Source organism: Diabrotica virgifera, chromosome 1 (assembly GCF_917563875.1).
Source record: "Diabrotica virgifera virgifera chromosome 1, PGI_DIABVI_V3a".
Lineage (NCBI taxonomy): Eukaryota > Metazoa > Arthropoda > Insecta > Coleoptera > Chrysomelidae > Diabrotica > Diabrotica virgifera.
Genome location: NC_065443.1, coordinates 22117304 through 22134602, shown reverse-complemented (window position 1 = coordinate 22134602; position 17299 = coordinate 22117304). Strand labels below are relative to the sequence as shown.

The window sequence follows — 17299 nt, the reverse complement described above, 5'->3', positions numbered from 1 at the left end:
TTCAGAACATCGAACAATATCTTTAATGAGCCATCTACTAAAGATATTTCTAAAAATCATCCACAACCGAGTTTATCAAAAGTTGGAGTCAGATATTAGTAATACACAGATGGGGTTCAGAAAAGGACTAGGTACTCGAGAAGCTCTCTTCGGTTTGAATGTTCTTACACAAAGATGCCTAGACGTTAATCAAGAAGTACATGCATGTTTTATCGATTTTGAAAAAGCGTTTGACAGAGTACGCCACGATAGGCTAAGAGACATTCTTGAAAGAAAAGACATAGATAATAAAGATCTGCGAATAATTCTCAACTTATATTGGAATCAGAAAGCTAACATCAAAATAGAAAACGAGATATCAAAAGCAATAGAAATACGTAGAGGAGTAAGACAGGGATGCATTTTGTCACCACTGCTATTTACTGTATATAGTGAAAGCATCTGTCAGGAAGCCCTTTTGCAAGCAAATGAAGGAATCTAATCAATGGAGAGGTTGTAAATAATATTCGATACGCAGACGACACTGTACTAGTTGCAAGAACAGTAGAAGAATTACAACGATTACTTACAAACATAAATATTGCTTGTAGACAAGGCGAAAACGGTGGGTTCGAAGGGAAAAATATTCCCATGAGATTTTTTTTCATAATCACATTCGTGAGACATCCCAGAATAAGGTTCAAGAAGTCGCCCAAGTGAAAAGTGGGCCAATTTTTTTTAACAATTTTTTTTTAATCAAATTGCAAGAATCAATATTTTTGGCCCGAACAATTTTTTCTTTAATTTTTTGGACCATTCTGGACAAAAAGGGTCTCTTATAATTTTTCTCTAAAGTTGATCGTTTTCGACTTATAAGTAATTTAAAATTGAAAAAACGAAAAATGGCGATTTTCAAGGCTTAATAACTCGGTTAAAAGTTATTATTATGAAAGTCAATATATGACTAAATCAAAGTTTGAAGCCCCCACTACAATATCCTGAAGAAATTTTTGTCATTATTTTATTACTAAGCTGTTATTTTTAAGTAATAATAATAAGCGTCATGCACGTGTGCGGGGCTGTAAATGCTGAGTGCGAGAGAGAAGCTATTCCAGCAGTCCAATTGTGCATCTTACTCGCACTCACATTTACAGCAGCGTCAATACGATACAACCACTCATTGTTATTAATTAAAAATAACAGCTTAGTAGTAAATTAATGACACAGATTTCTTCAGGATCATGTAACGGCGACTTTAAACTTTGATTTAGTCACTTTCTGACTTTCAAAATAATAATTTTTGACCGAGTTATTAAGCTTAAAAATGGCCATTTTCGCGTTTTTCAAATTTGAACTTGCTTATAACTCGAAAAAGATCAACTTTAGAGAAAAATTATAAGAGAACTTTTTTGTCCAGAATGGTCCAAAAAACCTAATAAAAATTAGTCCGGGCCAAAATACTGATTTTTGCAATTTGATTAAAAAAAAATTGTTAAAAAAAAATTGGCCCCCTTTTCTCGTGGGCGACTTCTTGAACCTTATTCTGGGATGTCTCACGAATGTGATTATGCAAAAATATCTCATGGGAATATTTTTCCCAACGAACCCGCCGTTTCCGCCTTGTCTATTGCAACAATTATGGCATAAACATTAATATCAAAAAAACCAAGTAAATGGTCTTCAGTAAAATCATGACACAACCAGCACATATTAGTATAAACGGCATTCAAATTGAAAAAGTATCAAGTTATAAATACTTGGGAACTTTAATAAACGAAACTGGAGACCAAAACAATGAAATAAAAAGACGTATCGAAATTGCCAGGGCCACCTTCATAAAGATGAGAAAATTCTTCTGCAACAGAGATATAAGCATCCCTCTACGATTAAGAATGCTAAGTGGCTACGTATTTAACACGCTATTATACGGTGTAGAGGCCTGGACTCTCAAACAGAACAACATAAAAAATATTGAAAGTTTCGAGATGTGGTGCTACCGTCGAATGCTGAAGATAAGTTGGGTTGAAAGAATCACAAATCTTGAAGTAATACGAAGGATAGGAAGAGACCCAGAAATTTTATTAACGATAAAACGAAGAAAACTCGAGTATTTGGGTCACCTGATGAGAGGTCATAAATACGCATTACTTCAAAATATAATGCAAGGAAAAATAGAAGGAAAACGGAATCCAGGCCGTAGAAGAATGTCGTGGATGCGGAATTTGAGAGAGTGGTTTGGCTGCACCACTAATGAACTTTTTAGGTCAGCTGTAAACAAAGTCAGGGTAGCCTTGATGATTTCCAATCTCCGATAGGAGTGGCACAAGAAGAAGAAGAAGTTTTTGGACAGTTTTTCAAACTGACATGTGGTAACAAAAAGGCCTAAAAAATGTAACATTTCAATGGACTACTACTCCTTTAATGTACATCTAGTATGTATCTAGTGAAACACAAATTCTTTTATTGGTTTATATGCAAACTTAATTGGAAATTTTTTTATTAAAAGTCAAAGATTCTTACAACAGCAATTTTATAAAGGGCTTACCTTGACTGGATCATCCTCGACTGATTTTAAATCTAGAGGAGGACTAAACACTGGTATACTAGGAGGAGGAGGACCTGGCTCTACGGTAACTTGTGTATTTACCAGAGGCCCAGTAAGCACCTCTATACTTGGCGGAGGTATGTGTATCGTTGGTGGCACAGGTATTCCCGGGGGTTGAAGTGGTGGCTGTATTAAAAATAACACTTGTTATAACTCAAATTGTCAAAATAGAACATCAAGTCTAATTGACTGATTAATAACTCAAAAAACTTATTTCTGAAGAAACCTAACTATTGGTTATATTATAACAGTCGATGTCCGTCGAACTAGAAAATTAAATTGATTCAAAGGTAATTTAGTATTAACTCTTCAGGAGGATGTTTTAGATAGGTATACAGCTGGAGGGTGCGCCACCTTCGTAAAGTGGTTAAAAGATTTTCAAATAGATAGATTGACGGAAGGAAGGCCCGACAAAAAAAGGAAGATAGGAAGAAGGAGTGACCTCCGAGATCACTGGAGTTAAATCCGCTGAACTTTTGTGGGATATCTTAAAGCTGTTGCTTATAACATACAAACCAATAATACTGATGAACTTAAAATAACGATGTGTAGAGGTATAGCTTCTAGTACGTTAAAGTACTCATCAAAAAGTTCGTTGGCTTCTAAGTTGAGAAGCTTAGCTGGCGGAAATCTTGTGGTGTTTTATGAACCTCTTTTGCTCAGGTGTTGTTGGGATATTGACCAGTTGGTGGATATAGGCTGACGAGAAGTTGAAACGTTTGTTCATGATTCTCCTCACATTTTTTCTTTCGTGACGTTTGTTGAGTATCGCGTACAGGCTGGCTCTTTACTCAGCAATAATAATTGGTCTGATATATGTTTTGTACGTGTTCAGGAAAGTATGCGGGAGAGTGTTCCCTAGTATATCATACAGGGCTGCTAGTAGATTGACCTTTTTCTTGCCCTACTAAGGGTGTTCTTGATGTCAGATTTGCAGTTGGACAATTTTCTGAATTCTACGCCCAAATAGAACACCGACGCGACGGTCTGAAGTCAAGCCTTTTTCCATGGATTACTATTTGGTTTTCATCCTCAAGTAATGGGATGTTTTAGGATGTCTGAATAAGATTAACTGCGTCTTATCAACGTTAACCCTAATAGTCCAAGAGGCAGCGCTGAAAAATCTCTTTGAATTTACTAAAGCTAGATTTTTCACAGTTGATTACTGTGATTGTGTAGAGAAACATACTGCGGTCGGTCAAGCGAAACGTAGAACAGGGGTTATTGAGAGGGTATCAAAGTTGCTTTCCTACGAAGGTAATTAAATCCATTTACTAAGGCTGAAAATCAGTACACACATTCTAAATTAAATATAAATAAAAGTTATTATAGTCGGTCAGCTGTATGACGGGACAGAGCCGGTCGGTCGGCCCCAGTGAATGTACAGGGTTATTCACTATATTTTGACCCCCTTGTAAACTGCTTTATTTACAGAATTAGAAAAAAATATAAAATACAAATGTTATTCGATTTTTAAATTATGATTTATTGACATATATATCGTACTAGTGATGTCATCCGTTTGGGCGGGATGACGTAATCGACTATTTTTTTAAATGGGAATAGGGGTCGAGTGCTAGCTCATTTGAAAGGTTATTCAATTCCCTATTCAGTAATATAAACATTAACATGATTAATTATAGAGGGTGTCCAAAAAAATTTTTAATTAAATTAATTGTTTAATTAATAATTCAAAAAAAATTTTTGGGAACCCTGTATAAATAATGATCTTAATGTTTATAGTCTGTATAGAGAATTGAAGAACCTTTCAAATGAGCTAGCACACGACCCCTATTCTCATTAAAAAAATAGTCGATTACATCATCACGCACAGATGGATGACGTCACTAGTACGATATATATATATATATATATATATATATATATATATATATATATATATATATATATATATATATATATATATATATATATGTCAAAAAATCATAATTTACAAATCGAATAACTTTTGTATTTTACATTTTTTTCTAATTCTGTAAATAAAGCACTTTACAAGGGGGTCAAAATATAGTGAATAACCCTGTACATTCATTGGGGCCGACCGACCGCCTCTGTCCCGTCATACAGCTGACCGACTATAATAACTTTTATTTATATTCAATTTAGAATGTGTGTACTGATTTTCAGCCTTAGTAAATGGATTTAATTACCTCCGCAGGTAAGCAACTTTGACAAGCTGTCAGTACCACCTATTCTACGTTTCGCTTGACCGACCGCAGTATGGTTCTCTACACAAACACGGTAAAACTGTGAAAAAACTAGTTTTAGTAAATTCAGAGAGATTTTTCGGAGCTGCCTCTCCGTCTATAACTCTCCATTTGTTGCACCATTTGACAATATTATCAATTTGAGCTTGTGTTTTGTCGAATACAGACCGCCTCCTACCGTGCGGTAGGCGGTACCCGCGAAGAATAGTGCAGTGTTATCAGCATATAACAGGATGGAGTCAGATCTATTAATGGGCAGAGGAAGGTGGCTGTTGTAGATTGGGTATAATATCGGCGCTATAATAATTGAGCCCTGTGGGACTCCGGCTAGCAAAGTGAAGGTGTACCGTAATCTCCATAGTCAAACTCCTCACTTGGAAGTGACCTCGAATCGAATCAGGCTGTTATTTCCTGTTTCTTTTTTGAGGAAATCGACTGTTTTATAGATCGAAGTACATAGTTTCTTTGGGAATAGCTCTTCTTGGAAGTGGCTAGTTGAAAATTTTAAGGAAAACGTTACCTGTATTCCCCCGGGAGGCGGTGGTGGGGGTGGTCTCACTATAGGTGTCCGATGTGGTGATGTGCTTCGGCTTTGACTGGGTGAAGCTGCTTGGCTGACTAGTGGCGAAATTGTTGGTGCTGGGAAAGGCGGGACCTGAAATGTTTAAATATATATTACCGGATATGCTATTAGTTTGATTCTATTTTCAAAAACTAATCCATCCAATGTGGTATATAGTGTTATATTGATGCTAATTCAAGAAGAGAACTAGAAATAAAATCAAATGGAGTACTTGAAAATATAAATGAATGGATGAAAAAAGTTAAACTAACTATATCAGAAACAAAAACAACATATAGCCTTATAAAGGGAAGACTTGAAAGAAATCCAAGTATACAAATAAGGGGGAAAGCAATAAAAAGAACAAAAATAACTAGATATCTTGGTATCATAATCGATGAACCAAGACTCTTTACAAACCATATAAATAGCGTCTGTGAGAAGGCAGCGAAAGTCATGCATTGCATTGCAAGCCTAGCACAAAGGGAGTATAGAATTCCGTTCCAGCATATGCGCGTATACCTGAGTACGATACTTGCCTCAATTGTAGGGTACGGTGCAAGTGTATGGGCACACAGAATAATACAAATATTGAAAAACTGAATAAAGCACAAAGAGGTTTCCTTGTTAGAATGACAGGAGCCTTCAGTACTACAGCAACATCAGCTTTAACAGTATTGACTGGTGTAATGCCCATGCACTTGGAAACACAAAAACGTGCATGCAGATATTGGCAAAGAAAAGAAAATTATGAAAAAATAATACAATTAATGGGAATAGAAATCAGAACAAAAAGAGAATTAGAAGAAATATTAAATAGAAAATGGCAAAACGAATGGGATAATTCCCCTAAAGCAAGACGTCTCTATAATTTTATTCCAAATTTAAATAATATACCAAATTATTTTAACCCAAAAAAAGGATTAATCCATTTTCTTACAGGGCACGGTCCGTACCCTACATACCTACATAGATTTAACTTAAAAGACAATCAATATTGTGAATGTGGAGAAATAGGCACACCAGAACACATAGTATTTATTTGCGAAAGACAAACAAATACACAAGAATTACAAAGAATGAGAAGAGACCTTGTTGGCATAAATATAGAAAATATAATACAAAATGAAGAATTATTTAATACACTAAATAATTTAGCGGACATAATATCAAAGAAACAATTAGAATTATATAATATTAGACGAAGAAGAAATCAAGTAAATAATATCCAACCTCTATGAATTTGAATAAGAAATTATACAAAAAAAAATTAAAATTACATATAAAAATATAAAATAAAATATTGGAATAATTAAATAAATATTTATATAATAAATAATTAAAAATTAATATCAAATATAAAATGAAATAAAATAAATCAAAAATCAAAAAAAAAATATTAATCAAACAAAAAAAAAATTAAACTAAAAACCTGAAATTTTAAAACTCAATGGTCTGAGGCTCACCGAAATACCATTGAGAATATCATAATGTCGATTAGACCTGCACTTAAAATTATTCGTGACTATTTTTAGATGAATAGTGCTGGCATTTCTCATCTGAGAATGAGAAATGAGAGCACTTTTATAAAAATTATATGTTAAAAAAAAGTAATAATTTATCTTTTGTTTATTAGTTTTTGTTTAGTTGCTGTTATTTGTTTATTAGAATTGTTTACACTTTGTAGTTTTCATAATTAGTAGTAGATTAGGGCTATTGTTAATTAGTCAAACAGAAAAAATTCTTAAAATAATAATATTGCAATAAACTACTGTAATCCCATCAGGAAACGACCTGGATTAGTCACAAGAGGCCAGGTCAATTGTATAATACTATAAATAAATAAATAAATAAATAAAATAGTGTTATATAATTTTTATGGGGAAAATCTAGAGAAGTAATTTTATCAAAATCAATGGGAAAATCCCAGCGGCTGGCTGTATACCATAATTAAAAATCATACAGAACAAGTAAAAACTTGGTTTGTACAATGGTATAAAAAAGTTTTTTTTTAATAAACCTTTTTTATACCATTGTACAAACGAAGTTTTTACTTCTGTATGATTGATTAATTTTATGTCAAAGACCACGAGATCGTAAAATTTCATCGCCCTGTGCATGACCAAAAATTGTAAATAAAATAATTTAGCCGTAAGCAGTGTTTCGTGGAAGAGTGAAAGTCTAGTGGTAAAGTTTCTACGAACGGATTAATACATTTCAAAACAATGAACTAAAAAACGGTAGTTTTAGAAAGTTAATGTGCCGCTTTGGAATGGACAATATACAATGTTTCTAAATGGTTTCCTAGAAAGAAACGATGGTAAACAATTTGTTTAGTTTAGAATAGAGGGTTTTTTTAGAATGTAAGTAAAATTTAATCATAATATCTCCTGGAAATTGACAAGACATGAAATTTGTATACAGTACTGTAAATTTGTTCTTAAGAAAAAAAGTAGGGATATGATGTATGGAGAATGCTTGTGATTGGCGAGGAGACCGATGCACAGTGGTTCCAAATGCTGAAAACGTGGTCATGAGGCGAAGAAAAAAGTCCCTATTTAGGGATTTTCATGTTTACAGTTGTTTTCTCATACTATCGTAAAGTCGTAATACGCAGGTATACGGATCAGACTGGATGTATTGTGGTTCACAGCTCAGGAACAAGTGAGCCATGTCCGAGGTTATTTTGGCCGGCAGAGAAAGTCTAAAAGAACGCGTATATTGAAAACGCTGTAAAACGTTTTGTGGTTTATCAATTTTATCGCTGTAAAGCAGATTCTTCTTTTTTAAATATGTAGTAATGTAAGACGTAAGTTAACTTAAGTTTTAGTAACAATAAATGCCTTAAATTTGTTACTACATAAATAGTGAAAATATACTTGAAATAATCAAAATTTTGTAAAGATGCATTCAAAAAGTACAAAATTCTGCATAATTCTGCGACTAATGTTCATTAGTCTTAAAATATATTGTAAGAAGATACATAATCACTTTGGTTTAGCTGCCTATAACTGCCTATGCATTGCTGGCAGTTGTTTGAATACAAAAGTGGAAAATGACGCATATTACATAATTCTGGCGATTGTGGAGTATTTATGGGTGGTTGTACATAAGTAATAGGTTCTGAATATTGTACTTCATAATCAAAATATATTGGTGATCAGCAATTTTAAAAACCCCTTATAATATAAATTTTTAAACACATATGCATTTAAAATAAAATTTTCCAAATTCGTTCGGCTGTATTGGATCCGCCATTTTGTTTTAATAAAAAGTAATGTTAGATTTGTAATCAACGACCTTAAATTACCAAATTTGACAAAAAAATTTGAGTTTTGATGGATACTTTCAATTTCTTTCCGCCATGTTGGATCTGCCATTTTGTTTTTCAGAAAAAATAATGTCAGATTCGTAATCAGCGATGCCAAAAATCCTTAAGAACGAAAGTAATTCCGAAATGTATAAACAATATACGCTTTTAAAGGTTCATGACCACGTTTTCGGCATTTGGAACCACTGTGCGATGGAAGGAGAATAGAGTAGTTGACTTTCGGATTGATGAGGGAAAAAGAATTCACTGTGTAATTAACATCGGAAGGAACCAGTTCAGCTTGAAAAGTAGTATTTTTGTGTAAAGTAGTTAATTTGGTGGCCGTGTAAGCAGATTCGTGTTTGAGACGAAATCGTGATCAAGTCGAGAAGTACAATCTCCTTGTGTACGAATAGATTCCAGTTTCTGTCTGGAGCGAGTAGCCGGTTTATATCAACTTTGCACGAGATATCGAGCTGAGAGAAGAAATCTTGGAATTATAAAGATTGATATTGTTTGTATCGAGTCAGAGATTTAATTGAGGAGAGAATTCGAGCGAGTGCTGTTTTTGTTTGTGAAACAGTTTGAAGGAGAAAGACAGTCGCAGCATCAGAGGAGCACGTTGTGAGAGAACCGAGGACAACACAATCCATGAGAAGAAGTAAAGAAGATAGAAAAGGTTAGTCAGATTATTTGTGAAAAGAGAGAGTTGTTTTATATTACATACCATATTTGTTTTTTGTCAACTTAACAGTTTTACAGCATAATTTATTCATTCATAAATTCATAGAAGATATAAGTAATCTATTTAAAAAGTGAAAATTAAATTTTTTTTTATATATAATAATAAGAACAGTCTACCGAATCATTTGAATGAATTTTGGTTAAAAAAAAGGAGATAGTAGAATTAAAGTTTTTTTTTATTAGATAAGAAATTTTTACAACAGAATAAAGTTTAGCATACTTTTTGACTCTTATATTTATGGTATAGTATATAAATAAATAATAGTTGTACATATTGTACAATTTATATGATTTTGAGTATATTTATTTTCCCTGTTTTGTCCTGGTTAAAGTAAGCAAAGAGAAATACTAGAAGTCACAAACTACAGGTAATACATTAAAATCAATTTTAGCCCTGAGAATATTTTTTATTGGAAAGTTTTATTAAATTTGGTTTTGTTTTCATGAGTAGCAATTAAAATAATTAATCGAATTAATGAGATGCTGATCAATCTCATAACAGAGAGAAAATACAGAGCATAATAATAGATAGAACTTTATGTACACAAAATGGCAAAATAAATTAATAACTGTCATTATTTACCATTAAGAATTAGTTTGTTATTAAGAGGCTACATCAGCGCGTCATCGAGACGGAAAACGCGTTCCAAGATTGCAGCTTTAATTTTGAATATTTTGTTGAGATATTAGCCACACATATTCGTAATATAGTAAAGAATGGCGGTACAAAGCCCAATTTGAGAAATATGTTAGTATGTGGAAGATACTCTATAATTAAATAAAATATTACAAAAACGAGTCTGTACCGCCATTAAGAAGAACAAAAAAATACACTATCTTCAGATAAACTTTTTTATCCCATGGCTAGATTTTGTGTCGCATTGGAACTACTAAAATCGATTAATTATCTATAACAAGAAATAGAACTTAACTGACAGATTTGGCAACATTTAGCGCCTATGAGTATATTATTATCACAATATTGTGCCTACGTCTTGGATAGAGTCACGTACTGCCTACGCATAAGACAAACAATTTTATTTGTTTGCCTTTTCCACTGCGTAGATTTCATCATTTCCCTGTAGATAAATTTTAAACATTTATCTACATGTTTGTCTTATACAGAATCGATTTTAACGTTAGTACAATCCGACAAGCTAGAGCTGGCGTGTGACCTTGAGCAAAAAACACAGCGAGAAATACACAATACGAGAAGGTCGGCCGCCAGTTCTCGCTTGTCGGGTTGTATGTATTTCATATTAATATTTTCAAGAATAAGCATACTCTTAAGGCTACAGCCAGACGAGCGACAATTTACAGCGCTGTAAGAGCAGTAATATGAAACGCGAAAAATGGGTCTCGCGGAGAGTGTAATGGATGGCCAGACTGAGCTGTAATATATCGCGCAGCAACATAGCAACATAGGATAGGACCCATTTTTCTCGCTTCATTTTACTGGTCTTAGGCTACGGCCAAACAAGCGACAATTAACAGCGCTGTAAGAGCAGTAAAATGAAGCGGCAGTAGCCGCGGAAGATCCATTCGTTTGCGACACGACGCCGAAGATGGGTCCGTTCGATATTGCTGCGCGATATTTTACAGCTCAGTCTGACCATCCACTACACCACAGCATAATAAACCAAACCAACAAGGACACACTACGATGCCGCCTTTGAAGTTAAAAAGTACGGAGCCGACATTGATCGAGTGTACACAAGTGTACATCTCAGTGGTGATGTGATGTGTTCGTTCATCAGTGTTGCCGATGTCCCTATATGAAATTATATTATAATATAATAAATGATAGTTTTGCTTGTTTTCGATTCAGAGGGTTGCACACCAGCTAGACAGGCTGTTTCTACCATTTCAGGCGTCTTCAGTAGCTTTTATTAGCGTGCACACCTCTGAATCGAAAAATAGCTCCACTATCATTTTAAAGGGAATCTGAAAAATAATTCAAACTTCCCATTAGACGCGATACAGCGACATCTCATAACAAATTGAAGAGTCTCAGATGCAGAATCCACCAATTTAATAAAAACTAAAATGGTACATAGTAATTTAAACCTGAGACTTTTCGCGTTGAAAGTTCTTACTGGTACATCCTTAATCTGCGACTTTTTCAATTAATAAGACAGCAGACGACGAATATAGAAAACGAAAGGGAAACGATCACATTCCGAAAGGGAAACGATCAATTTGAAATTATATTAAGCCACTGCTAAAATGATCAGATTTTGCCAAAAATTATGTTAAAATTTTTTGTGTTGGCAGTTTCTAAGGATAATAAAAATACATTAAGAAAAAAGTTATGTTATTCAACTTAACTTGTTAATTCAAAAATACTTGTAACAAAATATGTGTACTATCATATACTATAATAAAACTAATTTAGATACATCTGGAACGCTTTCAAATAAAATTTCAAAAATATGTGATTAAAAAATACTTGTAACAAAATATATGCAATATATAGGTACTACAATAAAACTAATTTAGATACATCTGGAACGCTTTCAAATAAAATTTCAAAAATATGTGATTAAAATAATTTAACATTTTTTTGTCTGTTTGAAAGGAGTAACATTCTTTTACTCTTTCACTTGCTAAAAATAATTTAATATTTGCTCACAGATCGCATTTGAACGTGGACAAACAAGGATATCTAAGACAACGTGATTTTTTTATTTCTGCACTGCTGCAGTATCAGTTAATGCACTAACTTTATACCAGTAAGAGATTTTTTTTGAATATTTTCTGGAATTTCTGCAAAATATTAACAATACAATCGCCATTCATTGCCAATATTTTGTACGTATAAAATTATGTTAAAAATATTTATTATCAGAATGTCATAAAAATTAAGTAAATCTGATAATTAGGTACAAATCGGCAACACTGCCGATTTGCTACACTGTCTGGTGCACGTGAATGATGGCCGATGTCTGCGCGGTAATAGTGCGCGAACTTTTCCCGCCTTCTAATAGTGTGTCACTGCTGTTGTGTTTTCTATGTTGTGACTACACTCACCGTGGAACCCATTTTCGCGCTTTATTTTACTGCTCTTAGGCTACGGCCAAACAAGCGACAATTTACAGCGCTGTAAGAGCAGTAAAATGAAGCGCGAAAATGGGTCCCACAGTGAGTGTAGTGGATGGCCAGAATGAGCTGTAAAATATCGCGCAGCAACATCGAACGGGCCCATCTTCGGCCCTTGAATGACTTGCTTGATCTTTTTTATCAATACCTAGTCACCTAAATTTATTGACGATCTATTGACATTAACGATATTCAAATTCACAGCATTGCACATAACTTCTATTTTACGCCGTCTTTTGTAAATAATGACCTTACACAAAAGAATAATAATATTGATGTAAAAATCCCCACGCGATGTAGTATTTTTAACGGTTAATTACAGAATCACTGACTTGCATAAACATATCCGGGCGGAAGTATGTCTAACTAATAATAATTCTAGTGTTTAATAAGTGTATCATTTATTTATAAATCGTAGTAAAACAGGTAAACAATTTGGTTTAAATAAAGTAGTATTAAATCGAAAGGAGAATTATACAAGTAAATAGTTTTCGTGAATATTGACTTCAAAACTGATTTAAAAGCAAAAAAGATACAAACTAAATTATAGACATATACAGGGAAGGATATTCGCGGTGTGTAAGTACTTGGAGGGGATGCGAGAAACGATCGTGCTCGAATAGCGGAGAAATCTTGCAACTTTCTTAAATAATTCATATTGTCAATTGAAATTGTCAAATTGACGTATATTGCATACCTACTGTCATTGAAGAAGAAAAATTATATGTTGCTCCACAATATTGATATGATATGCAATTATTATATAAAATAAATTTAATTAATTGTATTTTGCTTGCAGTACTGCATTTTAATAACTAATTTTATTTACTACATACAATTGTTTACCTTTTAATAACATAACCTCATCTTACTTTTTCTTCTTATAATTTTTTTTGTGCTACGGCCTTGACAACTGTCCTGCAACCAGGACTAATATAATTGGCCAATATAATTAAATGTGCGAAAAAAGTTGCTGAGCTATAAAACCAGGTGTCGCTTTTCCGAACTTGCACGGTCCCGATCAACGAACTGTCAACACTGATGGAATCGCCATGAAGCGAATTTAATGCCTTCAGGATGAGATAGAAGATAATCAGGTAAAGGAGGGAAGATAATCGCCATCTTTTGTAAACAAATAATTTGACAGTGCTAGTCAGGTACGTCAGGGTTGCCAGATTGGGGTATTTTCCCACAGTTTTGGGGTAATTTAAAAGCATATAGGGGAACTTCTCTAAGCAGAAATGGTTGGGAGATTTTTTGGGGTGAAAATTATGGAAAATTTTAAGGGGTCATGGGAAATTAAATTTGCGAATGTACACAGAGAACTGTATATTATACTCTCATATAATAGAAGAAGATAGGACCTATGAATTATTTCCAGGGCCCTCTGTTGATAAGTAGTATAATGTTTGTTTACTGTTCTCTACATTTGACTACTAATTTATGAAAATGCGGAAAAAATTTAAATTTGGGTGGTTTGAGCTTCAATTTGAGGGAATTTCAGTTTCTAAGTGGGGGATTTATAAAATCACATCTGGCAACTCTGGTGGTAGTTGTAGCAAATTTTACCTGAAAAATTTTCTGTCTCTCTAGGACCTCTCCCTTGTATGTTGCAGGCTATCTCGCTTCACTGTTTGAATGGGACGGGGCCATTCCATCAGTGTTGACAGTTCGTTGGTCCCAATACGTAGACATATACAAAATAAGTGCGGGGAAGTCCAATTACTCGTTTGTCGTGAAAAAAAGGGTGACACAAACTTATGTTTTTTAAATGGAACACCCTGTATATTTTTACATTTTTGGATTCTCCTCGATGGCTTCTGTCTTAAAATATAGGGTTTTGTAATTTTAGACGAGGTAGTTTAAAAGATATTTACTTTTTTTTGTTAATTTCGTAGCAATATCCACACCCTGTAGAATTGTAGTGATTTGACATCAAAATTTCTATTTATGTTTAAACGATTTTTAATATACTTACAATAATTGTTAAAAATTATTATTATATCGAAATGTTTAAGTTTAATATACATTGTTGGTCGAAACTCGGAATGAGATACAAGGCATAAACATTTTGCACTCCTTTTTCCAAGATGGCGGCGAAGGGACAAAAGTGACACAAATTAGAGTTACACATAAAAAAAGTTAAAAGTCCTCTGAAAAATGTAACTTTTCAATGGACTATACGTATTTTTAATACAACAGTGGATGGACTATGTATTATATTAACAAATCTACGTTAGGATTAGTAAAAAAAATGAATACATACACTCACCTCCGGAGCACCATAAGGGAACCCTGGCCTATTCCACATAGAAATGTTGTTAAAATCAAAATTCGCTGGTGGCGGGGGTAGGTGGGACAGACCAGGTGGTTGATGAAATATCGCAGGTGAGTCGCCGCATGTTGTAGGAGCAGTCTTTACGGGAATCACCGGAATCTCCATTGACTGTTAAAACAAAAATAAATAGTATTTGACACATTTCAAAATTATATTTCAATTTGTATTCTCTGATAGTTGATACATTTTTTTATAAAGTGTTTGTGTAAAGAAACGTGGTATCCAGAAGACACTTGAGAAATGGTAGGTAAACTTAATTCGCTCTAACGAGATTCACTTTGACACTGACGTCAGTAATTTCTTTTTTTGAAAAGTTCAATTGTCAGAAGTGACTGGAAATTACTACAAAACCAACGCACCTGCTCATATCCAATATTATTAATAGTAAACAGACATAAAATAACATAAACCTTAGGCCAATCAATAATTATTTATTTGCACCATTATGTATTGATAACAAATGAGAAAATTATTTATTGTACAAAATAAAAATATTTTGTAGAAATAAACTTCACAAAATTTTGACACTTCCACTATTTCTTTCCCACTATTCTTCTTTTTTTAATGAAAGATTAAGTTGATTTTAGCAGTTAATAGTGTGAGGTATGAATTTTTGTGTTGTATGTTTCCTATTCCGAATGTGCCAAAAAAAAATACGTCTATTACGCCAGATCATCCATTTCATAAGTCTATATTTGGAATAGTTTCATATTTTTTTGCTAATTTTTTGCTAATTTATTACCACAAAAACAATTTTTTTGCTCCACCCCTAACCGAGAAACAATGGTTGATGTAGCGTAATATTACGTCACATCAACGATAGCCATATCTCGCGAACCTAAAGAGCTCGAAAATCGTACGACGCGGCATATTTTTTTGCTAATTTATTGCTGTCGATCTGAATATGCAACATACCCCAAAACCACCCCTGCTTCCCTTACAGCTAAACAACACCCCCAAAAAACAACGAAAAATCTTGAAAAATGATTTTTGTGATATAGTTGACGGTTGATATTTAATTGCTAATTTTTTGCTGTCATTAGCCGCAAAAAACAATTTTTTTGCTCCACCCCTAACCGAGAAACAATGGTTGATGTAGCTTAATATTATGTCACATCATCGATAGCCATATCTCGCGAACCTAAATAGCTAGAAAATCGTACGACGCGGCATATTTTTTTGCTAATTTATTGCTATCTGAATATGCAACATACCCCAAAACCACCCCTGCTTCCCTTACAGCTAAACAACACCCCCAAAAAACAACGAAAAATCTTGAAAAATGATTTTTGTGATATAGTTGACGGTTGAGATTTAATTGCTAATTTTTTGCTGTCATTAGCCGTAAAAAACAATTTTTTTGCTCCACCCCTAACTGACAAACAATGGTTGATGTAGCTTAATATTATGTCACCTCATCGATAGCCATATCTCGCGAACCTAAAGAGCTAGAAAATCGTACGACGCGGCATATTTTTTTGCTAATTTATTGCTGTCGATCTGCATATGCAACATACCCCAACACCACCCCTGCTTCCCTTACAGCTAAACAACACCCCCAAAAAACAAAGAAAAATCTTGAAAAATGATTTTTGTGATATAGTTGACGGTTGATATTTAATTGCTAATTTTTTGCTGTCATTAGCCGCAAAAAACAATTTTTTTGCTCCACCCCTAACTGAGAAACAATGGTTGATGTAGCTTAATATTACGTCACATCAACGATAGCCATATCTCGCGAACCTAAAGAGCTAGAAAATCGTACGACGCGGCATATTTTTTTGCTAATTTATTGCTGTCGATCTGCATACGCAACATACCCCAAAACCACCCCTGCTTCCCTTACAGCTTAATAAATTAGCAAAAAAATATGCCGCGTCGTACGATTTTCTAGCTCTTTAGGTTCGCGAGATATGGCTATCGATGATGTGACATAATATTAAGCTACATCAACCATTGTTTGTCAGTTAGGGGTGGAGCAAAAAAATTGTTTTTTACGGCTAATGACAGCAAAAAATTAGCAATTAAATATCAACCGTCAACTATATCACAAAAATCATTTTTCAAGATTTTTCTTTGTTTTTTGGGGGTGTTGTTTAGCTGTAAGGGAAGCAGGGGTGGTTTTGGGGTATGTTGCATATTCAGATAGCAATAAATTAGCAAAAAAATATGCCGTGTCGTACGATTTTCTAGCTATTTAGGTTCGCGAGATATGGCTATCGATGATGTGACATAATATTAAGCTACATCAACCATTGTTTCTCAGTTAGGGGTGGAGCAAAAAAATTGTTTTTTACGGCTAATGACAGCAAAAAATAAGCAATTAAATATCAATCGTCAACTATATCACAAAAATCATTTTTCAAGATTTTTCGTTGTTTTTTGGGGGTGTTGTTTAGCTGTAAGGGAAGCAGGGGTGGTTTTGGGGTATGTT

At 33.8% G+C, this 17299-nt stretch overlaps 1 protein-coding gene across 4 annotated transcripts in view; it reads right to left on the bottom strand.

Annotated features, from left to right (window-relative positions):
• LOC114324470 (uncharacterized) overlaps window positions 1-17299 on the bottom strand; it is a 56844-nt gene that overhangs the window by 22483 nt on the left and 17062 nt on the right. For 2 of the 4 annotated variants that reach the window (XM_050645648.1, XM_050645752.1), the window contains exons 3-5: window positions 14794-14973; window positions 5333-5467; window positions 2525-2710 (exon numbers count right to left, since the gene is read on the bottom strand). In XM_050645648.1, the coding sequence (XP_050501605.1) occupies window positions 2525-2710; window positions 5333-5467; window positions 14794-14973 (501 nt within the window). The remainder of the gene's footprint in view (window positions 1-2524; window positions 2711-5332; window positions 5468-14793; window positions 14974-17299) is intronic. The other 2 variants (XM_050645711.1, XM_050645806.1) reach the window with 2 other exon arrangements.